The sequence below is a fragment of the Aedes albopictus genome, chromosome 2 (genome assembly GCF_035046485.1).
Source record: "Aedes albopictus strain Foshan chromosome 2, AalbF5, whole genome shotgun sequence".
Lineage (NCBI taxonomy): Eukaryota > Metazoa > Arthropoda > Insecta > Diptera > Culicidae > Aedes > Aedes albopictus.
Window position 1 is genome coordinate 170,456,097 of NC_085137.1, and position 27,653 is coordinate 170,483,749.

General features: G+C 37.2%; 1 protein-coding gene across 8 annotated transcripts in view; it reads left to right on the plus strand.

Moving 5' to 3' along the window:
* The window catches only part of LOC109398703 (nocturnin), a 169,661-nt gene extending 142,453 nt beyond the window's left edge, over nt 1–27,208 (plus strand). For 5 of the 8 annotated variants that reach the window (XM_029859199.2, XM_029859201.2, XM_029859193.2 and 2 more), the window contains 5 exons: nt 16,311–16,552; nt 16,620–16,712; nt 16,775–16,896; nt 25,336–26,061; nt 26,245–27,208. In XM_029859199.2, coding sequence (XP_029715059.2) covers nt 16,311–16,552; nt 16,620–16,712; nt 16,775–16,896; nt 25,336–26,061; nt 26,245–26,421 — 1,360 coding nt within the window. In that variant the 3' untranslated portion in view covers nt 26,422–27,208. Of the gene's footprint in view, nt 1–15,306; nt 16,203–16,310; nt 16,553–16,619; nt 16,713–16,774; nt 16,897–25,335; nt 26,062–26,244 lie in introns of those variants that run through there. The other 3 variants (XM_029859195.2, XM_029859197.2, XM_029859194.2) reach the window with 3 other exon arrangements.
* Nucleotides 27,209–27,653: the final 445 nt, after the last annotated feature.

A 27,653-nucleotide genomic window follows, 5' to 3' on the forward strand; every position in this document is an offset into this window, starting at 1 on the left:
TGCTGTTGTTGGCGAGTAGTTTAAGTCACGTTCTACATGATTGGAGGAGTGGTTTGTTTTCTTTTTTCACATTCGTGGCATTCGTTTGTTTTATCTGTTTTTTTTTTTCATCAGAGCAACTGAGACAGAGTCTATTCTCAGCTTCGTAAACACATAAATTATGTGTTATAAAGTGTTTACATTTTTGTATTATAACGAATAGTACATTGAAACCTTATAAATGCCCAATGCCCCACGTTGGGCGCCAATGTAACGAATATATTGGAACCTTATAAGTGTACATTTTATTTTCCGTTTCGGGCCCCACGTCTGGGAACTTAGATACAAAAAACAAAATGGAACATTACAAATGCACAAAACACAAACATGCAACACATAACATAAATTGTGCCCAGTTATCCAAATAGATAACTAAGTCCGAACCCAGGATGACGAGGTTTCATTTTTGTTCTTGGTCCATCAGTCAATCCTGTAATCGTATTTCTTCTGGCGGATTGCCTTTTGTTTGCAGCGTTACTTGCTTATTCGCAGCATCTGTTGCTGCATTCATAGCTTGTTTTGGTCTAGGAATTTCTAATCCTAAGGGGGCATCCAGATTCGGGCAACAACACAAGACCGTCTACAATTTGATGTCCGTGTTAGGGGACGGCTTGTGCGTTTTGTACTGGATCGCTCCTGAAATTTTTGGAGCGCTACAAATGCACATTAAATTTCAGGGACAAATGTACAAACCTTAGTAAAACATACAAAATAAACAGACAAAATGTTCACAACAATTTACAAACGTAACACACTCCATGCAACAATCGAAGAATTTTCCATGAATTGGAGAATGCAATCCATGGAAAATTCTTAAAACTGCTTTACAACGTATTAACTATATTACAAACGTAACACAACACCAGCAACAGCGGAAGAATTTTTCAAGAATCGAAATCGCGATTCTTGAAAAATTCTAAAAAACTCCTATTTACCATCCTTCCAAGTGGTCGGTTGATGGCAGCGATGATCATTTTGTTTGGTGCTGAGCAGACCTCAGCGTGAAATTGTCACCAGACTAACCATATTACGTAAGCCAAACGCTTACCAGATAACTCCGCGAATAAAATTGCCACCAGGCTAACCTTAAACTAATTGCCACCAGGCTAACTTAAAACTAATAACGCCAGCGAATCCTAGCAAAGGGTATGATCTAACGCCATTAAACAACGGCCAAAGAACTGCCATCAACCAAGTACTTAGCCTTTCTCTATCTTTACTGTTGCGGACACTCATATTTGATCTACTCTAAGTTTACCTAAACTAAACCAGATAGATCAATAAAGAAACACTAAACTTTAAACTGAACGTGGGTTTTTTAGTTGGGCGCCAATATAACGAATACATTGGAACCTTATAAATGCGCATTTTATTTTCCGTATCGGGCCCCACGTCTGGGAACTTAGATACGCAAAATAAAATGGAACATTACAAATGCACAAAACACAAACATGCAACACATAACATTAATTGTGCCCAGCTATCTTAATAGATAACGTAGTCCAATCGCAGGATGACGAGGTTTCATTTTTGTTCTTGGTCCATCAGTCAATCCTGTAATCGTATTTTTTCTGGCACTTCGCCTTTTAGTTCGCAGCATCTGTTGCGGCATTCATAGCTTGTTTTGGTCTAGGAATTTCTAATCCTAAAGGGGCATCCAGATTCGGGCAACAACACAAGACCGTCTACAATTTGATGTCCGTGTTAGGGGACGGCTTGTGCGTTTTGTACTGGATCGCTCCTGAAATTTTTGGAGCGCTACAAATGCACATTAAATTTCAGGGACAAATGTACAAACCTTAGTAAAACATACAAAATAAACAGACAAAATGTTCACAACAATTTACAAACGTAACACAATATAACGAATAGTACATTGAAACCTTATAAATGCCCAATGCCCCACGTTGGGCGCCAATGTAACGAATATATTGGAACCTTATAAGTGTACATTTTATTTTCCGTTTCGGGCCCCACGTCTGGGAACTTAGATACAAAAAACAAAATGGAACATTACAAATGCACAAAACACAAACATGCAACACATAACATAAATTGTGCCCAGTTATCCAAATAGATAACTAAGTCCGAACCCAGGATGACGAGGTTTCATTTTTGTTCTTGGTCCATCAGTCAATCCTGTAATCGTATTTCTTCTGGCGGATTGCCTTTTGTTTGCAGCGTTACTTGCTTATTCGCAGCATCTGTTGCTGCATTCATAGCTTGTTTTGGTCTAGGAATTTCTAATCCTAAGGGGGCATCCAGATTCGGGCAACAACACAAGACCGTCTACAATTTGATGTCCGTGTTAGGGGACGGCTTGTGCGTTTTGTACTGGATCGCTCCTGAAATTTTTGGAGCGCTACAAATGCACATTAAATTTCAGGGACAAATGTACAAACCTTAGTAAAACATACAAAATAAACAGACAAAATGTTCACAACAATTTACAAACGTAACACACTCCATGCAACAATCGAAGAATTTTCCATGAATTGGAGAATGCAATCCATGGAAAATTCTTAAAACTGCTTTACAACGTATTAACTATATTACAAACGTAACAGTATACTTACACATGTGTTGTGATATGCATACGAGCATGACTTCACTATAGGGGGCTCCAATGTTTAGTTTAATAAATATGATCATTTTCCTACAAGGTCATCTATTCCGTTAGTGCTTTATATGAATATGATAAAATAACATAGTTGATTCAAAATTATGAGTATATGCCTTCGTTTATTTCCATACCACTGTAGCGCTTTATTTTTTGCGTTGCATATCACGTTACACACAAAATCATTCAACCTCAACATATTAGAGAACGTCCATTTTTTACGCTTTCCATCAACTACGTTGACTCATTTTTGGCCATCTCAGAGCCCCCCCCCCCTCTTCCCCATCGGAAACTTTTGTCCTTGCACTATTTTAGAAATTTGTATGTACCGTAGAGTTTGGCATTTTTTTCAGAAATCCCCCTCCCCCCTAAGAGTCTACATAGTTAATGGATGGGCTTTTTGGAAATATTTTCTGGACTGTTTCCATCCTAAATCACCGATTGACCAAATTTGGTTTTCCGACCCTCGAACAGTTTTTGAAAAAGTTCTAAGTGCGAACACATATATTTTGAAAAATTGTAGCTTGAAAACCGTCGGTGATATGGAAAAACTGTCTGGACTGGTCTGGAAAACTGAACTGGAAAAAACTTGCAATTAGAAGATAGGAAATATTGCAAATTGACAAATTGAGAGATGAAATTTGTTTAAAAAAATCGCTTTCTGGTAGGATTCGAACCCACGGCTCCGTATTCGCTAGACCGGCGCTTTAACCAACTAAGCCTCAGAACAGGTAATAATTCTGCGGAATAGAAAGACAAACTGACTCCTAAGCCACACCGTGAACACTGCTTTTTCTCAAAACCATCTCTCTCTCGGCTTTCCAGGATTGATAAGGCTTTGTAGAAAAAATATTACACTGGCCAACAAAACTTTTTTTCATGAGAAAAATCCAAAATAAATCTAAAATTTGAAATATTCCATAATCCATTGTTGGCTTGGCGTAAAAGGATAAAATGTGGGAAATTTCATGTACAATTTGGAAAACTTTTGCTTGAGGATGGAGATTCTCGAGTAACTTTCCAAATTGTTGGAAGACAGGTTTTTCAGTCGATATAAACTAATAATATAAACTAATATAAACTTGAATTATATCGAAAGCTTTTAGAAAACTAGTGATTAAGACCATTTTTATTCAAAATTAACCTTAGAATCATAAAATGTTTTCAAACCTAGTCGATTTATTGAACTTACCAATGTTTTGAATATGCACCTTTTTTTAAGAAACTTTTTCATGCACACGTGTGTTTTAACATCAAATTTCTGCAGGAAAAAATGACGATAATAAAAATATAATAATTTAATATAAAAATTTCTATAATGCTCAATCAATCCGCTTGTATTTGTTCGCAGGCGGTTTTTTCATATCACCATAGAATTCCAAGACGCAATATTTTTTAAATCAAAGTGTGCAAAAACACTTCTGACCTTTTCGAAAATTACTTGAGGGACAAAAAATAAAAAATTTCAGCGGAAACATTTGGGGATTTTTTTTTATTACCGTACGGGTTTGGGCCGAAGGGTCTCAGATTTTCATGAAACTTTTTCCACAGGCAGGGCTCATGGATATATGAACAAAAAAAAAATTGAGGAAAATTCAGGGTCGCCTAATTTCCCGGAAAACTCAGGTGGAAATTTTTTTGTTTTCCCCTGACACTACTTACTTTGAAAAATCATAACTCAAGAACGAAGCATCGTAGAAACAAAGTTTTTTTTTAGAAAATGAAAGCAAATTTTCTCAGAAATCCAAAAGAAAATATGAACTAGAAAAAGTTGCCCACAAAATTTTCCACGGTTGAGAAAATTCGTAAAGAAAAGCCGGAAAAACTAAGCTCGAACTCATGGAAAATTTTCGAAAAAAATATTTTTGAGAATGTTATTTTATAAGCTTTAATCGCTGAAATTTTTGGAATGAACTTTTTTTTCGTTTTTGAGTTATGGCCAATTTTGTTGAAAAATGTCCAAATGTGCCATAAAAGCCTTTTCTTTGAAAAATCATAACTCATGAACGAAGCATCGTAGAAAGTTTTTTAATGAAAATGAAAGCAAATTTTCTCAGGAATCAAAAAAAATATGAAGTGGAAAAAGTTTACCACAACATTTTTCACCGTTGAGAAAATTCATAAAGAAAAGCCGGAAAACTCTGTCTTTCATTTCTGCTTTCATTTTCATTAAGAAACATTGTTTCTACGAAGCTTCGTCCTTGAGTTATGATTTTTCAAAGAAAAGGTTTTTATGGCACATTTGGACATTTTTCAACAAAATTGGCCATAACTCAAAAACGAAAAAAAAAGTGCATTCCAAAAATTTCAGCAATTAAAGCTTATGAAATAACCTTTCAAAAATATTTTTTCGAAAATTTTCCACGAGTTCGGGCATAGTTTTTCCGGCTTTTCTTTACGAATTTTCTCAACTGTGGAAAATTTTGTGGGAAACTTTTTCCAGTTCATTTTTTTTGGATTTCTGAGAAAATTTGCTTTCATTTTCTAAAAAAACTTTGTTTCTACGATGCTTCGTTCTTGAGTTATGATTTTTCAAAGTAAGTAGTGTCAGGGGAAAACAAAAAAAATCCACCTAAGTTTTCCGGGAAAATAGACGACCCTGAATTTTCCTCAATTTTTTTTTGTTCATATATCCATGAGCCCTACCTGTGGAAAAAGTTTCATGAAAATCTGAGACCCTTTAGCCGATTTTGCACGATAATAAAAAAATGCCCATTTGTGTTTGCTATTCTGAAAACACATGAATTAGTATGAACTCCTGAAGGTTTCATTTTGAAGCTCACTCAAGCCTTCTCTCACGAACTTATCGAAATCCAAAATACAATATTTGACAAGGCGTTTAGTAAAGATATTTCTTCAGGAAGCTCTCTTGGAGGAAATTTTTAGGAAATTTTCCATTAACTCCACCCAAAAATTCTCTAAGTTAGACCAAATAGGAATTCAGGAATTTTGAATCAGGTTGCACTAAAATTCCTTAAAAGAATTGCTCAGGGATTTATCTAAGATTTGAATTTGCCTAACAAATGTTTTGGATTTTTCCAAAATTCTTCTGAAAGTTCTCAATGGAATTCAATAGAAATGCCACATGTCATCAAATATTGATCCACATATCTCACAATTCAAGACCAACAATTGAAAAGGCCGCATCAACATTGCGTAAACAAACACGTTTCTGTCGACACCCACGCATCTCACCACTATTAACAGAAAGCTTGATGTTTGCGCTTTGTGTTAGTGGTGGTGAGGTGTGTGGGTGGATTCCAGAAGGCCCTATGTCGACAGAAACGTGTTTGTTTACCCAATGTTGATGCGGCCTTTTCAATTGTTGGTCTTCAATTGTTATATTGTAACAAGCAAATTACATGAACACCCTGTACGCTTAAAAATCAATTTCATTCAATTATTGTTTTATATGTTTCCCGAGAATTTATTCCGAAGGTACTCTTTTATTTACCTTTAAATGTTTCAGCAGGAAAAGAACTTGAAAACTGAGAACATAAAGTTGCTCTTTGTTGATTTTCATGATTCCATAAAACAGTTTTAATTACATGGTCAGAAAATTCACACAAAACTGAGCTAAATTGGAACAGCTAAAAAAATGAGTAATTTGCATTTCCAGCGATAGCGCTGGCCCAAGTGCGAAAATCTCATCAGTTTAAGCCGTATAATATTCTTGATGATGTCAAGAATATTATACGGCTTAAACCAGTTGAATTTTTGCACTTGGGCCAGCGCTATCGCTGGAAATGCAATTTACTAATTTTTTGAGCTGTTCCAGTTTAGCTCATTTTTGTGTGAATCTTACTCATTTTAGAGTAACTTTTTCTTAGCGTGTAGCTTCGTTTTTGCGTATCTCTATTTGAGCAACAGTCTTCAGTCGCCTCTTTTGGGATTTTGACGTCTCAAGCGATTCTAGAAATACTACCATGATTCGTCTCGTAGTTTTCTTCCAAGAATTTATCCTGGGTCTCTGTAAAGGTTTCCTTCAGAGATTCCTCCAAGATACTTTTAGGGTTTCGTCCAGGGATTGCTTCATGAGTTTTTTCAGGGATTTCTCCCAGAGCTTCTACAGGGCTTCCTTTCAGAATTCTTCCCAGGCTTCTTTTAAAGATTTTACGATTCCGTCAAAGATGTTTCCCGGGATTTTGCCTAGGATTACTTTTGGGATTCTTCCCGGAATTCTTTCCGGATTCCTCCAAAAATCCCTCGCCGGATTCTCTCAGGGAGGCGGTATTGCTCCTGGGATTCCTCCCATGATTTCTCCGAGGGTTCCTCCCGGGATGCCTTCCGAGATTCCTCCGGGATATCCCCAGTGATTCTTCCGGGGGTTGCTTTTTTTATTCCTTCCGAGATTATTCCTTCCCGAGAATGCTCCCAGGGTAATTGATTTCTTCCGAAATTCTTATACCTAGGGATTTCTTCAAGGATTTCTTTAGAAATTTATCCTCGATCATCATCACAAATTCCTCGCGGGTTTCTTTTAGGATTTTTACTGTTATTTATTTAGGGATTTTTCCTGTGATTCGTTACGGAATTCCTTCTGACATTCTTCTCGCGATTCTTTCAAGGATTCCTTCCGGGATTTATTGTTCGATTGCATCTGGGATTCCTCCGTAGATTCCCACAAGGACTTTTTTTTCTGGATATGTCCTGGCGAGATTCCTTCACTGATTTGTCCAAAGTTAGGGATTTCCTCCGAAATTTATTTAAAAAAATCCTGGGATTCCTTCATTGATTCTTCTCAGGGTTCTTTTAAGAATTTTTGTCGATATTCCTTCAGGGACCTTCAGGGATTCCTTCCGGGTTTTCTTCTAAGAATTACGTGACCGATTTTCCCGGGTTTAGGAATTTCTCATGGAATTCTTTCAATGATTCCTTGAAGGATTTCTCCCGAGATTTCTTCATTGATTTCTCCCACGATTTCTGTAGGAACTCCTCTCGATATTTTTTCAAGAATTTATTCAGAAATGCCTCCAGGATTCTTTTAGGATTTTCTTTAAAGCTTCTTCTGAGATTGGAATGTCTCCCGGAATACCGTCAGGGAGGCGGTATTGCTCCTGGGATTCCTCCCATGATTTCTCCGAGGGTTCCTCCCGGGATGCCTTCCGAGATTCCTCCGGGATATCCCCAGTGATTCTTCCGGGGGTTGCTTTTTTTATTCCTTCCGAGATTATTCCTTCCCGAGAATGCTCCCAGGGTAATTGATTTCTTCCGAAATTCTTATACCTAGGGATTTCTTCAAGGATTTCTTTAGAAATTTATCCTCGATCATCATCACAAATTCCTCGCGGGTTTCTTTTAGGATTTTTACTGTTATTTATTTAGGGATTTTTCCTGTGATTCGTTACGGAATTCCTTCTGACATTCTTCTCGCGATTCTTTCAAGGATTCCTTCCGGGATTTATTGTTCGATTGCATCTGGGATTCCTCCGTAGATTCCCACAAGGACTTTTTTTTTCTGGATATGTCCTGGCGAGATTCCTTCACTGATTTGTCCAAAGTTAGGGATTTCCTCCGAAATTTATTTAAAAAAATCCTGGGATTCCTTCATTGATTCTTCTCAGGGTTCTTTTAAGAATTTTTGTCGATATTCCTTCAGGGACCTTCAGGGATTCCTTCCGGGTTTTCTTCTAAGAATTACGTGACCGATTTTCCCGGGTTTAGGAATTTCTCATGGAATTCTTTCAATGATTCCTTGAAGGATTTCTCCCGAGATTTCTTCATTGATTTCTCCCACGATTTCTGTAGGAACTCCTCTCGATATTTTTTCAAGAATTTATTCAGAAATGCCTCCAGGATTCTTTTAGGATTTTCTTTAAAGCTTCTTCTGAGATTGGAATGTCTCCCGGAATACCGTCCAGAAACCTTCCAGAGATTCCTCAAGGAATCAACTTATTCTACTGGAGGCTCTACTGTATCTTTTCAACAATCATTCAAAACGGCTGCTAAAACGATGTTTATTACTTGCCCAACGTTCCGACACAGAATTAGTGTCTTCTTCAGGGGGAAAAACGACCAAATTAGATTCAAGTAATAAACATCGTTTCTTAATTCAAGACTGCGCAGCCGTTTTTAATAATAGTGGAATCAGTCTACTGATTTCATCAGGTATTTCGCACGAGCTTATTTTAGAGATTCCTCAACATCCGATCAGGATTCCTCTAGATTTATTTCAGGGACTCTTTCCCGGAATTGCTTGAGGGATTTCTCATGGGATTCTTCCTGAGATCCTTCTGGGGATTCATCCTAAGATTTCTGCACCGATTCGTTCAGAAATTTCTCCTGAAATGACTTCCTAGATTCCTCGCGGAATACCTTGAAGGTTTTTCCCGGATTTTTCTGATTTAGTCTTTATTTTGAACGTTAGGCCGTTACAAATATTTATTTCACTTTTTGTCCCACCACTCTTTGGGTTGTCGAGGGGGGGGGGGTTATAAAAATAATAAAGCATTTAATCTAAAAAATATTAAAAACTCATCGGATTTATTAAAGAATTTTTAGCAAGACCCGATATTTTGATAAATATTTTTTGTTTGCCCCCTCAAAATGCAAAATCCAGCCAAACATTTTTGAAGGGGGGGGGGGGGGTGTGGTAGACAAAAAGTCAAAATTAAATTTGTATCAGCCTTATTTAAAAAAAAAATCCATGCTTCAAGAACTTCCTTCTGAATTTCCTTTAGAGGATTCCTCATAAATTTATCCAAGAACTCCTTTAGAAATTCCTCCATAGATTCTTTGAAAAAATCTGTACGAGAATTCTTTTAGGGAATCATCCAAGAATTCCTTCAGAAATGCTTCGAACAATCCTTTCAGAAAAAAAGATCAGAAATTCTCCTGAAATCCTTTAGAAATCCTTCCACAGACTCCTTCGCCGACTCTTTCAGAAGTTGTTCTAAGGTTTCTTATTTCGAATCTTTTTGAAATTCTTCATGAGATTCCTCCATAAATGTGTTCCTGGATTACTTTGAGAAATCTTGAGAAAATTGCTCCATAGTTTCTATCAGAAATGGGGAATTCAGTCTTAACATCTTCCAAGTTTTTTTTAAAGAAACTTCTCAAGCGTTTTCTTCAGAAGTTCTTTCAGAGATTCGTTATGAAATTTCTCTAGGGCTTCCTCCAGATGTTCTTTCAAGATTTTCTATCGAAATATCTCCAGGACTATTTTAGGCAGATTTGCTCCAGGAATACTTTCAGAAAATCCACCAAGATTTTTTCAAAGGGAATTTTTGTGAAAGTCCTCCAAGGGTTTCCGAGGCGCCCGTAACGTGGGTAGATCACCTTATAATGGTACGTTACGGCGTAAGATCTACCATAACCAATTTTGATTTCGTAATTCTCCAGCTTAGTTAATTTAAATGCAGGGAAATTATAAGATCAAAATTTGGTATACTTTTCTGTGTTTCGTTTTATTTTTATATTATACTAGCTGTCCCGGCAAACGTTGTGTTGCCATTTGTGGTGGTTTGACAACTGTTGGGTTCAAGGTTGGGTTCATTGCAGCATGGCACTCTAGATCGGTTTTATTTCGATCGTGTTGATTTCCCGCCCAGCTCATGCAAATTTCGTTAATTTTACATTTTTCTTCATTTTCAATTGATTTTCGTAACTTTTTTATTTATAAACACAGCCACCATGAATATGAATCGATCAGTCATGCTAATCGGTTCATCCGTTCGCGAGTTTTGTTGCCTCAAAGGGACTTCAAACTCATTTTTATATATATAGATTTTTTTCACTACTAATATACCATTTGTTTCAATGTTATTTGCTTGATTTTAACTTCAACTTTAATAATATAACGATTTGTTTCAGCGCTGTTCAAGTAAATAAAGTTGTAATTGTAATGTAGGTAGGTCAATTAAAAATCTATGTATCATAATAATAATATTTATTGTTTCAGGTAAAATCAGGAAATTGGCGTATATAATTAAATATAATTTAATTACATGATACTTGGGATATTGGGAGGGGTAGCCTAAGGAAGCTAAATGAACTGGTTTCTGGACAAATGTTCGTGGGGTTGCCAGACTTTGTCATGAGATAACATCGTGTTGCCTTCCGAAGGTCTCCAGTAAATTTAGCTTACCCTGCTACAACAAACTATCAGGTAGATCATTCCCTTCCGGTATGACTCTGCAGCCATAGGTAATCCTTGCGCTGATGGTGGGTACACAATCATCATCATCATCATCATCATCATCATCAAGTCCTCCAAGGGTTTCCGAGGAGTTTTTTTCTGGTATTACTCCAGGAAGTTCTTCAGAAATTGCTTCTGGGATACCTTCAAGGCTTTTCCTGATATTTCTTCAGATATTCCTATAGAGATTGATTCTACAGTTCTTCAGAAATTTCTATACAGATTCTCCTAGAGATTTCTTCGGAAACTCCTTCGGGGATTGTTTTTGATATTCCTGCTCGGATTCTTTCTGAAATTTCTTCAAGCATTTCTTCAAAAATATCTCCGGAGACTTCTTCAGAACATTGAGATTTCTTTAAGAGTTTCAGCAAGGGATTTCCTTATAGTTCTCGCATTGTTTTTTTTTTTCTATTTTGTAACTCTTCAGATATTCGTAAGAAAATTCTTTCAAGATTTGCTGCAAGAGTTCCTTGAGAAATTCATTCGGGAATTCCCTAATAAACTTCTACTTGGACTTTTTTTTTGGAAATTGTTCCTGTTTGATTCCATCAGAAATATCTTCTACAATTCCTTCAGTGAAAGTTCTGTAGGAATTGTTCAGATATTTTTCCAGGTACTTTACAGAAGTTTTTTTTCCAGAATATTGATATATTTTGCCAGTTTCTGGCATATACCAGATTTTCTGGTATGTCTGAAACATATTAAAAAAAAACTTGCAATGTGAAGGCACTCATTTTTTTACAAATTCATCTTTCAATTTGACAATTAACAACATTCTGTGCCTTCTAATTACAAGTGCTTTCAGTATGTTCTTTCAGAAATTAAACAAAAAATAATAATGGCAGAATTCTTGAAAGAATTCCTTAAGGAATTTTCATAGAAATCTCTGAAGGATTGTCGGAAGGAATCCCTTAGCCCTTCTTTTGCATTCGGAGTATTTTTGACTATAATCGTACACTACGTTAGCGAGCTGATCCCAACGTGATGCAATAAGATGGTTAAAAAACTCCTTGTGCTTCCTAAGGAACCTTAGGAGATTCCTAGAAGAAATTTTTGAAAATGTTGTGGAAGGATTCCTGAACAATAATTTTTGAATCAACTTCTGAAGTAATCTCTGCGAGAATTACTGGATGAATGCCTGGCAAAATAATTGAAGAAATTTCTTAACATACCTCCTTGATTCGTAGTAGAAAGAAAGTCATGAAACACTAGTGGAGGAAATCTGAAAGGGACTCCAGAAAAATTTGCTTGAGAAATTCCTGGAGGGATTTTTAGAGAAAACCGTAGATGTATTTCCGAAAATATCTCTTAAAAATTGTCTGCAAAAATTGCATACAAAAAAACTGCTGGAATTCCTGATGAAATCCGTGAATAAAATTCTGAGGGATCTTGTGAGGGTTTTCTGAAGGAATCCTCGAAAGAATTCTGAAGCAATTTCTAGAAAACATTATTACAAAATTGTCGAAGGGATTGGTACACAAACATTACTTATGCACTACTTGAAGAAATCTCTGAAAAAAGTAAACAAAGAATTTTGGAGTAATGAGAGAATCTTTGGAGAAATTCTTGAAGCATCACAGGAAAAATATCTGAAAGTATCCCTGAAGAATCTGAATTAATTCTCAGAAATCCCTGGAAGAATACTTAGAAATTTGTATGGAGCAAACCCTGGACGGACTTCCAGAAGAATCTCTTGAGAATTTTATTGAGGAATTCTTATTTATAAAAATAATTGCCTGAATGTTCTAAAGGAACCTGTAGAGAAATTCCAACAGTAATTTCTGAAGGAATTCCGGGAACAATTTCTGAATTTCGTCAGGAAAATCTGACAGGTATTTCTAAAAGAATTTCCAAATCTTCACAAAAAAAAATCATCTAGAATTGCATTATTTGAAGAAATTTTTGGAGGAACTCATTGAGAAACCCTTAGAGAAATTCCTAAAATGATTTTGTGAAATATTTTCAGCAGAATTCCTGGAGAAATCGGAAATAAAAGCTAATGGAGAAAATTCTGATAATATTCCTGTAGGATTTCCTTCAGAAATGTTTAAAAAAATACATGAACTTCTATAGCAGTAAATCAAAATTCAACCATCGCGCAACAATAACGACAATGTTGCAATCTGAATTTGTTGCGACATACTACCCAATGCGGCATAGGTTTGTCCCAACTTGAGTAGAATAGGTCAAAGATCGTGCACCACGAGTTTAGCGATTTTTTTTTTTTATTCTTAATCACTTAACCTAATTTACAGCTCTATTGTCCACTGGGGCACTACGTGAGCAATTTCAATTGACAGCTGCACTTACATTTTGTACAGCGCCTAGAATCTATTCTACTTTATCGAACTGGTTGCCTTTCTGCTGCTTTCACTTTTTCTACTTTATACCTACACGAAAAGAAAAGTAATAGTTTTAATTATTAGATTTGGTTTATTGATTTTATTCCACTCTAACATGTAAACTTCATTTCGCCACTTTATTAACTTTCAAACAAAACTTAATGAAGCAAATAAGGCATTCTAGTGAAAAGTATAAGTTTTGCCTAATGGCGTAAATATAATAAGCAAAACTTATACTTTTGATAATGTTTGGGATTGAAAATTTCCAACGTGGCACTCGGTGTAAAAGAAGACGTAAACAAAGGAAAGTTCGTTGGTGCTCTCGGAAATATCTACGGGTAAGTTAAAATTAAATTGTTTAATTGCATAATTTGGTAATGCATTTGTGCTTTCAGGTATTTATGGTACCGATCGAATTCGCACTTGTTGACTCCCGGTTGACGATGGATTTCCACATCGTTGAGGAAGAGGCCATCATCCCCACCAAGCCCCTGCGCAACAAGATAACTGTTTTTCGTACTCATCTCAAGCTGCAGGAGGAGGAACGCAAGCGTGGTGATAACTGCGTGCCGGAAGTGTCCTCTGAGCTGGACATTATCGAGGTCGATCCGGAGACACGAAGATGCTGAAGCAGATGGACTCAAACAACATCGTCATTCCGGTCATCAACCCGCCGGTGCAGAGCTAGTCGTCGTAACTAAGTTTGCCAGTCGGTGATCGGTCTTTACTACTGTCCGTTGGGATGTTCTAGAATTTCCCCCATCCGTGATTATGTGTTTCGTAATTTTAAGCTATATTTTACTATTTGAAAATAAACATTGATCGCATGATCGCTATTTTACATTTTTTATATTAAATTTAAGTTTTATTGCAAAATAAGGACCACTAATCAAAACAAATCGTAGTATATTTTATTATTTTTCTCATATACATTGTATAATGCGCCTAATAAACATTATTAAGAAAAGTACATGAAAAGTATAACACAAACTTATACTTTTCATGACGTCTTTCTAATATGATTTAAAAAGCTTTTGCATAATTTTCATTGGGTAAACGAAATGGCAAAAATGTATAACATTTTCTTATACATTCAATAAAGAATTTTCTTTTCGTGTAGTAGAATCATGAGCACAAGGATGATGATGGATGGCCGTTGTTCCTTTGCAGTCCGATTGGGGGTCCATTATGAGTAGCAGTTCGCCGATGTCCAGGTATCCGGGTCCGTTTGAGCCATGGGGCTCAGAAGAGGGTCAGTGTCAGTTGTTCTCGGGGGAAGAGCAACTGACGAAAAATTGCAAGTGCCGGGGCTGGGAATCAAACCCATGACCATCCGCATATGAAGCGAACGTGTGACCAACTACGCCACGAGCCCCGGCGTTTAGAGATTTTTAAGCCTTGCATTGTGATTTTCGAGAGGTAACTTCGAGTCGGTAAACACTGCAACGCTGCTGAAGATGTATCATCTAAAAATTTTCGATTTTAGGTTAGTAATAAATGATTATTCATGAGTTGAAAAGTACGCAACAAATTCAGCTTCCGTTTTGTCAGCAACAAAAAAAAATGAGATCATGTCATTATCTATTACCAGTTGGGATAAACAGTAATCGCCGCGTCTTCTTTGTTGTTTGTTTTGTGTCTCTTTTGTCTGACAATGCGCTTCACTGTTCTATAGCAATCCTTGAAGGAATTTCCTAAAGAATTCCTGAAGGAATCCCGAAAGGAATTTCTGAAGTGTACTAGTGTACTAGTTTCAAGATTACTCTTTTATGAAATTTCTGGAGAAACTCCTAAAGAAGACCCACAGAAAATTCCTGGAGGAAATTCATCGACTGGAACGCATACTGAAGGGATGCTTGGAAGTATCTCTGGAAAAGTTGAAAAACTTTGAAAAACTGCAACAAATCTTTAAAGCTTCGATTAGAAGATCCTTCACCTTCAACCATATAAGATAAGAAACTCCTCAATAACTGCTGCGTTTTTTTTTCTACTAAAATAAAATTTCCTGATAATTCTGAGCTTTTTAGGATTCTCCAGGTAGTATACACCCTACTCAACATAACATAAGATATAAAATACAGCCATACATGTAAGATACGAAAACATTTTAAAACAAGGGAAGGGTTGTCTGGAAACCCCCGAAGAATTCGTCACGTAATGTATAGTCGGCCCATAAGTTGATGACTATACATTACACGCAACGAATAAAGTGTTTGTTCTTAAATTTCATGAGGACGAATAAAGAAAATAATGTCCCTCCATTGTTGACCTCATTTCGATGGCCACTCCTGTCTGGATTAATGATGAGACATTCACCGGTGTGTCGCCGAATAGGTACATTCCCAAGCGGCCAAATGTAACAACATTTCATATATTCTACGATCGACTAGAACTGATAACCACACTGCCCTCTGTAATACGAATTGCCTTCCTAACCGCACCCTGAGTTCGCTTTGCATATCTCTCCGCACAAATAGCTTTCGATGACCTCTTGCTAGAGCGTTCTTTCTAAAAAAAAAGTACAATGTTCTAGTTTACGTGAGAATAACCCATCTCTCGCTTACAACGAATAACCCTGAACGTGCGATTCAAACGAGTTGTCACCTACTAGCTAGTTGTTGGCGAATTATCTGGTTAGGAGGATCTTTTTAAGAGAATGTGTTTATTTCACCGTATCTCTTACGACAGGAGGCTTACCGCGAAAGATGAAATGTTTTATTCACCTTTCGCTGACAGAGCACGAGGCACGTCATTTGCTATGCCACACGTGCGCGTCCACTATTCTATGGCAATAATGGTGGATATAAATACCCACGAGATGCTACTTTCTTTAGAGAGGATCAACCGGCGATGGTCCCCGATAGGCTCTACCAGTCGGACGGCGCCAGTTGACGAGGGAAGACTTACTTTCGAATCTAGGAATCGGGTCTGAACTGGAAGATTGAAGTGTACTTGGAATAGTAATGATTAAGGCAAACAGAATGTCAAGTGAAGCTCCATGTGAAGAGCAAGTTCCACCGGCAACTAAGAAGAAATCGCACCTGCAGCGTGTTATGCTGCAAAGGTACTTATACGTCTGCCGCTCGCTACTTGTTCGATACTAGATTGATAAGGCCTTTTTCTGAGTCAAGCAATCTTTAACACTTACCTCTCTCCCTCAATCCATTTTCAGGATGGGCTCCTTCACGTCGGCGCCCCAGATCAAGAACGTCGACTGCCAGGATGACAAGCTGGAGATTTCCGACGGGATGTCCATTCCGGATCTGATCGAGTACTGTCGGTTTATGCGCGGCGAAGACCGGCCCCAGCTGGTGAAACGACAGTTCCTGCGGCCGGACGAACGAACCGATGGCGCCATACAGCGGGACCTCGCCGATGGGTTCCGGATGGTGAAATTGGATGCCATATCCAAAAGTGAGTATCGGAGGGGGAATAGGGGGGCGGATCGTGCTTTATGGAGACTTTGAATGTTACCTAAAAGATGCCTACCATATTGCAGCTTGCAGTGAACCGACGAAAGCTGCCGCCAGCTCGTCTCAGCTACGAATCTTCCAGTGGAACATGCTCTCGCAAAGTAAGTTTGGTTTGTGATATGGGAAGACCCGGGAGTTATCTGATGGTGATTATAACTTTCAGCGCTTGGTATGCACAACGATGGTTTTGTCAGATGTCCAGTGGAAGCGCTGACGTGGGAGTGCCGACGGTATCAAGTCATACAAGAGATAGTACAAAACGACCCGGATATTATCTGTCTTCAGGTGAGTGAGTGTTTGGTAAACTGGTTAACAGTTGATTGCTTCTCAACTGCTGAGAGACGGAAGTAAAGTTAAATAATATCGATATCTCACTTCAGCCAATATTCAGGAAAGTTTAGGTATAGATGAAGCAATTACAAAACAAATCGTTTGACCACATTGAACAGATCCTTTTCTAAACAAAGCTTGGACACGAATGCCAACTAATTTGGTAAAGTGTCTTTAATAAAATATAATTGTAATAAACAAAGCTAAGTCTCAATAAGCATTGAGCTCTACGTGTTCAAAAAGACGTTTCACATCCCACATGTCATCTGGATGCTCTGCGCGGTCTATGAAAAGTGAATTTTTATTCATGAAATGACTCTCTCCAAGTTGATTGTACATGATCAACGTGATCATTTTGTCATTTGATTCCATTGGAAATACTTACGAATACTGAGTACAGCCTGCCCTATTATTCAATTGTAAAACAATCTTTCATACCGTTCCAAGTGTTGTAAGGATTGTATCAAAAGGCAAAATTATATGTCAAATCAAAAATTGTCTAAACTTTCAGTGCAGGGAAAGTTTAAACAGCTGCAGGAAAAATGGCCACCAAAGGGGAAATTCTGATTAGTAGCTTTTAATCCATTTGAACTTATGTCAGTTCTAACAAAAAACGACTACATAATTAAATTTTTACCGCTGAAGAGGATTTGAAGTAGAGTTGAAACGTTGAGACAGACCTAAAGCTGTCGTTTTTAGTACAGAAGCATGTGTCATACAATCACCATTGCAGCCTTTTACATTGAACTTTGAAAGTATCAATCTGAAAAAAAAAAACTGTGTTAATGGAGCCGACCTGGTATAATAGTTTAAAAGGCATGACATTGACGCCGAGGACTTTGGATCGAATCCCACTCCCGACAAACTCCCAAATTATGAGTTCTTCTTTCTAAAGGGAAGTAAAGCCGTGGGTAGCTTAGGGCAAAACTGCCGGTGGACGCATAACTGTCTCGTGAGCATGAGCAGAGCATAGATAACCGTACGATTTGTAGTTGCTACTCCGTGATTGACCCGAACAATCGAAATTGTGTACAAGGAACCATCAAACGGATCTCGGAAGTAGCTTACCGTTCTCAATGTGTACCTTCGAGAATCCCAAACATTATTGAGTCAGTAACGGCACCGGACGCGTCCTTATGGTCATCGAGGAAGGGATAAATGTTAGCATGACGAGCTTTGCTTACTAGAGACCGACATCACATCTGCTTCTCCACGTCTGCCACGGGTGACGGGGAGGAATTTTTTTGTTAGTGGGGAGGGGGAAAGGTCACATGATCTGGATTCGCATTAGTAAGTGATGTGACTAATGCAACCTGTATTGATGATGATGATGATGATGATTGTGTACCCACCATCAGCGCAAGGATTACCTATGGCTGCAGAGTCATACCGGAACGGAATGATCTACCTGATGGTTTGTTGTAGCAGGGTAAGCTAAATTCACTGGAGACCTTCGGAAAACAACATGATAATTGTTATCTCGTGACAAAGTCTGGCCACCCCACGAACATTTGCCCGGAAACCAGTTCATTTAACTTCCTTAGGCTACCCCTCCGAAATCCCCATATATGTCATGTTCAAATATAAAAAGTAATAATAAGGAACGAACTCACCGGGTAATCCTGACCAGCTGGTTTTCTATGTTTGGCTTTGGTCTCAGCATGCAAGCGGTCCAAACCATATAAAATGTGCACTCGTTCACACCACTCGCTGATCCTCCGATCGTCCATCGAAGAATCCGAAAAAAATACGTAAGCGAGAATACCTGACGCACTGAAAAACAATCTCTTGGATGCTAGCATTTCCGAACTCGGAATAACGAAGAACACGAGCACCATGATGCGGGCAATGTGGTATCTTGCCACCGAGCCATCGTCGATCGTTTACACAAAGTGCGAACAAAAAACACAAAGAAAAATACGAAAACGCGGGAACGACGAAATGCGGCATGTTTCAGCCTCCGCGCCCTGCTTGTCACTGTGACTAATGCAACCTGTATTTGAATCAAAATATTTGTTTTCATTTGACACGAAAATTATGCTTTAGATTTATACATCATATAAAATTATTTATTTTATTATGGAACGAACTCACCAAGTCACGACAACACCGACGAACGAAAACTGCTGGCTTGGATCATAACCAGCCTTCTCACAACAGGAACGCGCGAAATGAACTTGCTGGTGGACACATAACTGTCTCATGTGCAAAAACAGACGGTGGAGAAAATTGCGTCCGAAGTTCAAAAAAGTGAGTTGCTTTCCCGGGTAGAAGAAAATAACTAACGAAGATCAAATTTTGCAATTAAAAATTAATAGCTGAATGGCAAAATTTGTTATTGGTTTGTTGGGAATAAGAGCTAAAAAATGAAAAAGATAACTGACTTTGTACCGGAATATGACTCAATAATAGCTTTTGTCCTTATAATAACAAACCAAGGACAAAATATTTCAAAATGGAGAATATCTGAGTAAGTTATTATCGAGTTATTGAGAACAAAGTAAGAACAAAATAAGTTATTTCAAATAAGATCACCATAATTGTAAATTTTGTTCTTATAATTGGAAAGAAATGTATTGTAAGTTCTGAAATGTTTTGTCCTTGGTTTGATCTTATAATAACAAAATAAGTTATTATTTACTTTTTTCTGGAACTAGTGAGCTATTATTTTTTGTTCTTTGAACTCTTATTCCTATCAAACCAATAATAAAATTTGCTTTTCATCAATATTCTATTTAAAATAAAATAAATACTAAATAACTCATTAATAACAAACCAAGTTATGGTTGCAACATTTGCAATTAGGGTGTTATTTTACTTTGGATGCTCAGAATAACTTATTTTGCCATGATTGCATATTTTGTTATTATTCAGTTATTTATTGTTATTCAATAATAACTAAGAAATAACAAATTTTTCAATGATAATATTTTTTGTTCTTACCGAGTTATTTAGTGTTATCCATAAATAACATAAGAATGATAAAATGAGATATGATAGCAAAATTTGTTATTATTTTGTCCTTGGTTTGTTCTTCGCCTCTACCCGGGTTTACTGTGAAGGATGATTGCTAAATCGTGTTCTAACATCAATCAATTTCCATTTGGAACATTATATTTTGTTTCTGAGCGATTTACATGTTCTATTTATTATGGTATAAAATGATAAGCTCTTGCGTCCATTTTAAAAAATGAGATAAACCCGCGTTGCGTTTTTCCACAATTTCCTGATTTTTTACTTTCTTTATTGCAAGAAAAATCTTCTTAATTCTGGGGAATTTTTATCCTGCCCACCCGAAACTTTTTTTTTCTCTCACAAAAATGTTCAACATGCTGTAACTTTTCATAGAGTGCATAAAAAATTCTCAAATTTTGACTTTTTATCAACCTATTATATGTGCATCATTGATACAAATTTGAGCTCCATTGGTTAATATCTCTTGAATATACACTCCCGATCAAAAGTTTGAGGTCACCCCCTCAAAAACATGTCATTTTTTTAGGCCCATATCTCCGCCAATTTTCGTCCGATTTCAAAACCCTAGATCGCATTCAAAAGATAATAACTCAAAGTAACCTTGAACATGATTTAGGTGAAACTTTTACAAAAATATTTGTATGTAAACTTAACCCATAGTTGCAAAATTATCTAAAAATTGGATATGAACTTACGGCAGTTTCGCTGGAGATTGGGTCTACCAAATTTTAAGATGAGAGCGGTAATATAACCTATTTTCTATTAGCTTTCAACTGCTTTTTTCCGAGCTTGGCTAAAAAATCTAGAAAAAAGTTATTAAGTAAATTAACTCTTGATGTCATCGACCAAAAGTTTGGGGTCACCCCTCAATATGATATATCAGCCAAAAGTTTGGGGTAGCCTTCGTAAAACATGGAAAAGTGATTTGATGATATCTTCGTCATCTATAGTTCAATTTTAGTTCTTTTTGGCCCATTTCAAAGATAATTAACTAAATTTTTTTGATGTTTTTAATTAACGTTTTCAACGATTTTTATAAATAAAAATGTTTTGTAAAGTTAACACATTTCAAAAAATGAGGCAAGTTTACGTTAAGTTTTACTATGTAAATTTTAACAAATATGTGTTGTTCAATGTCTATGCAGTAAGTATCATTCATCTATATATATAAAAATGAATTTCTGTCTGTCTGTCTGTCTGTCTGTCGGTCTGTCTGTCTGTCTGTCTGTCTGTCTGTCTGTCTGACCGCTATGGATTCGAAAACTACTGGACCGATCGGCGTGAAATTTTGTATGTGGATGCTGTTGGGGCCGGGGAAGGTTCTTAGCTTGGTGTGAGACCTCTCCGGTCTCTGGAACGGGGGGTTCCCATACAGATGACTTCACCGGGGACGTCCCTTTGGAGCTGTTTGTCAAAAAACACAGTAGGCAGGCAGTACAGGGCAATATGACGTTTGCCGGGTCAGCTAGTTATATATACAACTAGCTGTCCCGGCAAACGTCGTACTGCCTGCCTACTGTGTTTCTTGACGTGCAGCTCGATAGGGACGTTCCCCGCAAGGTCATTTGTATGGAAGCCCCCCGTTCCAGAGACCGGAGAGCTCTCACACCAAGCTAAGAACCTTCCCCTGCCCCGACAGCACCCACATACAAAATTTCACACCGATCGGTCCAGTAGTTTCCGATTCCATAGCGGTCAGACAGACAGACAGACAGACAGACAGACAGACAGACAGACAGACAGACAGACAGACAGACAGACAGACAGACAGACAGACAGACAGACAGACAGACAGACAGACAGACAGACAGACAGACAGACAGACAGACAGACAGACAGACAGACAGACAGACAGACAGACAGACAGACAGACAGACAGACAGACAGACAGACAGACAGACAGACAGACAGACAGACAGACAGACAGACAGACAGACAGACAGACAGACAGACAGACAGACAGACAGACAGACAGACAGACAGACAGACAGACAGACAGACAGACAGACAGACAGACAGACAGACAGACAGACAGACAGACAGACAGACAGACAGACAGACAGACAGACGGAAATTCATTTTTATATATATAGATAAGCCAAGAATAATTGAAATTGAATAAAAGATGACGAAGATATCACCAAATCACTTTTCCATGTTTTACGAAGGTGACCCCAAACTTTTGGCTGATACATCCTTTTGAGGGGTGACCCCAAACTTTTGGTCGATGACATCAAGACTTAATTTACTTAATAACTTTTCTCCTAGATTTTTAGCCAAGTTCGGTAAATAGCATTGAAAGCTAATAGAAAATAAGTTATGATACCGCTCTCATCTTAAAATTTGGTCGATCCAATTTCCAGCGAAACTGCCGTAAGTTTATATTCATTTTTTAGAAAATTTGACAACTTTGGGTTAAGTTTACATACAAATATTTTTGTAATAGTTTCACCTAAATCATGTTCAAAGTTACTTTGACTTATTATCTCTTGAATGCGACCTAGGGTTTTGAAATAGGACGCAAATTGGCGGATATATGGGCATGTTTTTGAGGGGGTGACCCCAAACTTTTGATCGGGAGTGTAGAACCGTTCTCGTAAAACACTATTTTTAGACAACTTATTTTTGAACTGTCATATCTCGGAAACCAATGAACCGAATTCAATAAAATTTTGAACGATTATTAACAATAAGGGGATTCACTAAACAGTTTAAATTGATTAAACTGATTAAACGTCGCGATCACCAAGGCAATCTTTGATTATTTCATTCGCAAAATCATGAAACATTTCAAATAAGCAGAAAATCATAGCTTACGCAGCAACTTAATCTGTTTAGTGAGTCCCCCTAATATATTAATGCTTCACAAGATATTAAAACATAGGTTCTTTTTGAACGTTGAAAAAAGTTATCAAGGATTGACACTTTTTGGATCTTTCTCGAAAAAATGTTATTTTTTTACATCAATGTCATTAAATTTAAGTTTTGATATCCAAAGATTTTCTACTTCTGTTCTCGAGATACCTCCAATAAGATAAATCAAAGCCTATTTCAATAAAAGGAAAAAACACATTTAGTAATTTTTGTGTACAATTGTAAATTTGGCTTATTTTCTTCTGTATGGGTAAAAATGCCAAACCGGTATAACTTTATACGTCCTGAGAAAATATTACATTTTATAACGTTGTATGAAGTATCAATATATTGTTGATAAACGTTAAAAATTTCATTCAATTCGGTTCACTGGCTTAGGAAATATTATAGTTCAAAAAATGAGTTGCCTAAAAAAATAGTGTTTTATCAGAACGCGTATAACTTCATGAAAGATTAACCCTCAAATTTATACCAATGATGCACATATGGTCGGCGTTAAGTCAGACCGGACCATCTGTTTTTCCAATGATTTAGAGAAAATGTCCTGCAAGCACTTGAAATCTCAAATCTCTGGCATGTTTTTCAGAAATACTATCTTTTTTTATGTAGTGATTCATCTGCATCAAAATAACGTCGAAAAGTTCAGGTTTAACGAATTCCTCAGCTTATCTTTACCTGCTCGAAAAATCGCGTAGTCCACTCTGACTGAACGCCGACCATATAAGGGGTTGACAACCTGTCAAAATTTGAGAATTTTTGATGCACTCTATGAAAAGTTACAGCATATTGAACTTTTTTGTGGAAGAAAAAAAAAAGTAGCCTACACACATGTAAATTTCCGTCACTCTGGATGCACATATTCAAGCAACACATATGACGTAAATTTAAACGCACAAGTGACGTAATTTTCTGTCACATTCAACTGAATATTAAGTCATATGAAACGTAATGATGTACGATTCACAAACTGTTTACGTGATATTGAACTCAATTTTACAATATTGACGTATTATAAAGTCAGACGACTTGTAAATTTACGTCATTAAATTGTTTACGTTCTGTGTAATAAATTTACGTCACGAGTAATTTTGATTTTTTCGTTGTGTGTATCCCAAACACATCCCATCCCCTGTATTAGAAATTCGCCTATGTGATGTTTTTATTTTTTTTTGCGCCTTCATATATTTATAGAAAAACACCTTTGTGAGTTTTCCAGTTTTTCGCACCCCATTTGAAAACATTGTTTTCCTTGGTATTCTTTCAGGGATTCCTTCCACCAAAATTCGTCTAGGGAGTGCTTCAGAAATTCTTTTAGTTATTTCTTCAAATTTTCTTCCAGAGATGTCTTTCGTCAAAATCCTTTATCTAAGGATTTCCCTCGAAATTGACTCACAGTTTTTTTTAAATATTTTTCTAAGAATTCATTGAAAAATTCTCTTCAGGGATTACTTTAGAATTCCTTTCAAGGATTTCTTCAGGAATTCCACAAAGGCAGTATTTGGATGCCGAAGTGATAAATGAGCCACTCAGCAGTTTTTCTTCCCTTCTGTTGGCTCTGTATCAATTAACAAGCGCGACTTTGTTCTCTCGTCGAGTTGCATGGTTCACGAAGAAATACAAAGAAGATACTCCGATATACAAATGCTGCGGCGAGGATTCCTACAAATGTAACACTGTCTGATGCTCTCTCAACGTTGTTTTGGAACAGCTATGAATATACAGAATATCAAACAATTGTCCGTACAGCAATTTTTTCGACAAATTAATTTTTCATTCAAATGTTCATAACTTTTTTTATATGTCAATAAAAAACGCTGAAATTTTTACCAATCATAAACAATATATTAAAGCTCCATTGGTAAAATTTTAAACGAGATCGAATAAGTTTTCTGAAAGTTCTAAAACTATTAGTAAAACTTTTGGAACGAGTTTTTAAAACATTATATCTTAATATGTACTTTATGAACCTTTTTTCGTTTTTTGTTGTGTTACAGCTTATACCTAAGGCTTTTATATGCAGCTTTGTTTGAGGTTTTATATTCACTACAAAAAATATGAAAAATCTGTTTATGTTCAGATTTTTTTTTTATCTGTATTAACGAGATTTTTAGCCCTAGGCTAGTTTATCTCGGGACCCACGCTGTACTTCCCTTCCGAAGGAAGAACTCACATTTTTTTGTGAGTTTTGTCGGGAGTTTTCTCCACGGATTGCTCCAGAAAATCCTCCAGGGATTACTTCAGAAATTCCTCTAGGGGTTCCTTTAGAAATTAATCGGATTCTTTTAGAAAAATTTCCATCCGTTTTTTTTAGAAATTGTCACAAGAATTTCTTAAGAACTTCCTTCAGAGTTTCCTTTAGCAATCCATGCAGAAATATCTCTAAAGAGTCCTTTAGGAAACTTTCCCTAAATTTCCTTAATGGGTTCCTTTAGAAAATACTAAAGGGTTTCTAAATACTTAGTATTTTGAAATAGTACTTCAGAAGTTCGCATAATTTTTTTTTAAATAAATTTAGCTTTACCATCTTTTTTACATCTATTCCAGGAAGTGGATCACTTCAAATTCCTCCAGAAAATTTTGGCCACCCAAAACTACGATGGAGTGTTTTTCCCCAAACCGGACTCCCCATGCTTGTACATCAACGACAATAACGGGCCAGATGGGTGCGCCGTTTTCTACAAAAAGGACCGTCTCGAGCTGCTAAACCATTTCACCCGGATATTGGAGGTGTGGCGGGTCCAGAGCAATCAGGTAGCAATAGCGGCCCTCTTCCGGACCCGTGACACCAATCAGGAGATTTGTGTGACCACCACTCATTTGAAAGCTAGGAAAGGAGCGCTGCTGTCGAAGTTGCGAAACGAACAGGGTAAAGATTTGCTATACTTTATTGATGGAGTGGCCGACAAGCGCCCGGTGATCCTTTGCGGGGACTTCAACGCGGAGCCAATAGAACCTGTTTACAGCACAGTGTTGAACTATAAGCCACTGGAGCTGGGTAGTGCCTACTCGGATATGCTGTCTCGGGAGTTCCCTCAGCTGGCGCAGGAAAACGATCAGAACGTGGTGAACATAGTTCCACTTATGGAACACCGACCTAGCATAGACTCGAATCACAGCGTCGAAGACGACTGCAGCTTGAGCTGCACGGAAAGGACAAAGGCTGAAGTGTCGGCCGCATACGAACCACCTTACACGACGTGGAAAATACGAGAGGAAGGCGAAGTTTGCCATACCATTGACTACATTTTCTATTCCAAAGATCAAATCACGGTAAGTGAAGTGCTTAATAGGTCGTCGAGATTATAATACATAGTGTCAAGATACTCCCGATAGTGCTGGTGTCTACTCCCGTGAGCCAAGGCTTGTTTAAAACTATTTAGAATCCCTCGTCGTCAATTTGTCATTTTTTCTGCAATCTGTAAGCAACTTACTCAACAATTTCTTATCTCACAGGTGAAGAACTGCCTCATGTTCCCGTCGGGTGACGACATCAGCCAGGACCGTACGCCATGCTATCAGTACCCTTCGGATCACTTTTCGCTAGTCTGTGACTTCGAACTGCAATCGACGAGCAGCAGTAGTAGTGAAACGAGGCAACAAAATTCGGAAAACGGACAGCCACAGCTGTAAGAGACGCTTTCCCAGTAAAGAAAAAGAAAACGCCTAACAGGAACACACAGACATCACACTTACACAACCGTACCGAAAGTATCAAATTAGTTTAAGTTTAGTATCGTAAGTTTATAAGAGATGCAGATGTATTTAAGCCACGCTTAAAAGCCCATACCCAGAATTTTAACGAAACTTACACATTAGCAAATCTTCCATACGATAGACGCGGATGCAGAAAGCCTTAGGTTTTTTATTTAGAGGTTAACTTACAAACAAACGCACCATGGGAGAAGATGCGGGCAGTCGAATCGATCGGATCGGTTTGAGGCTGTTTCAACAGAAAACATATATTTGTAGAGTTTGTGATATACATTGTTGTGATATTAAGGAGAATGCGAGTGCTTCCCCCTGGATGGGTATGCTAGAAACGATTACGCAGGAGGGAGAGATGAATCCCGATAGATTTTTTTCTCTTTTATTTAGGTTTAAGTGAATTGACTTATTTGAGTAGCAGGACGATTTTCTACCATACAAAAGAAGGCATATTTTATTTTTAAGCGATTGCAGCCCTGGTTTATTTTTTTAAATGATAGCCATCAGAATCAAAGGTTTTAGGTTAGCAGGCTAGAGATGAAATCCAAGATTCTATTGAGGTTGAAAAATGTTAAAGCTGGGCTAAGAAATAACTTGACACATGTCAATTTAACTGGTAGATAGATAGAATCGTCAATATGGAAGAAGGTTCATTTATGAAAAATGAGAACTTAGGTAAGACGTGTTGAACAAATAAATGTGACCCATTAAATTGAATGTCTTGTTATTTCAAAAGAATTCCACCAAATACCAGTTAGTGAATCCACCAGATGGTACGATTATCATACCATTCAACAAATTTGTCTGCTTTGCAGATGATGTTAATATTAATTCCAAAACATTTGGAACGGTTGTCATAGCTATACCGTGCCATGCCCTAATACCGTGTGCCTCCTAATACCGTTTATTTGACAAAAAACTCAAATATTTTATTAAATGGTTTATTTTTTTAACTGAGTAACTAGTTCAATCATTAGCATATTAAACCTTCTCAAGTTAGGCGTAACAAATTTGGCACATATTTACAAAAACAAGCAATTAAAAATATTTACAGAATGTGAGTGCAAAGTACCACTACACGGTATTAGGGCATGGTTCCTTTTGTGTTCCAAATACCGTGTTTCGGCTAAAACTTGCAAACTGAAAATATTATTGAT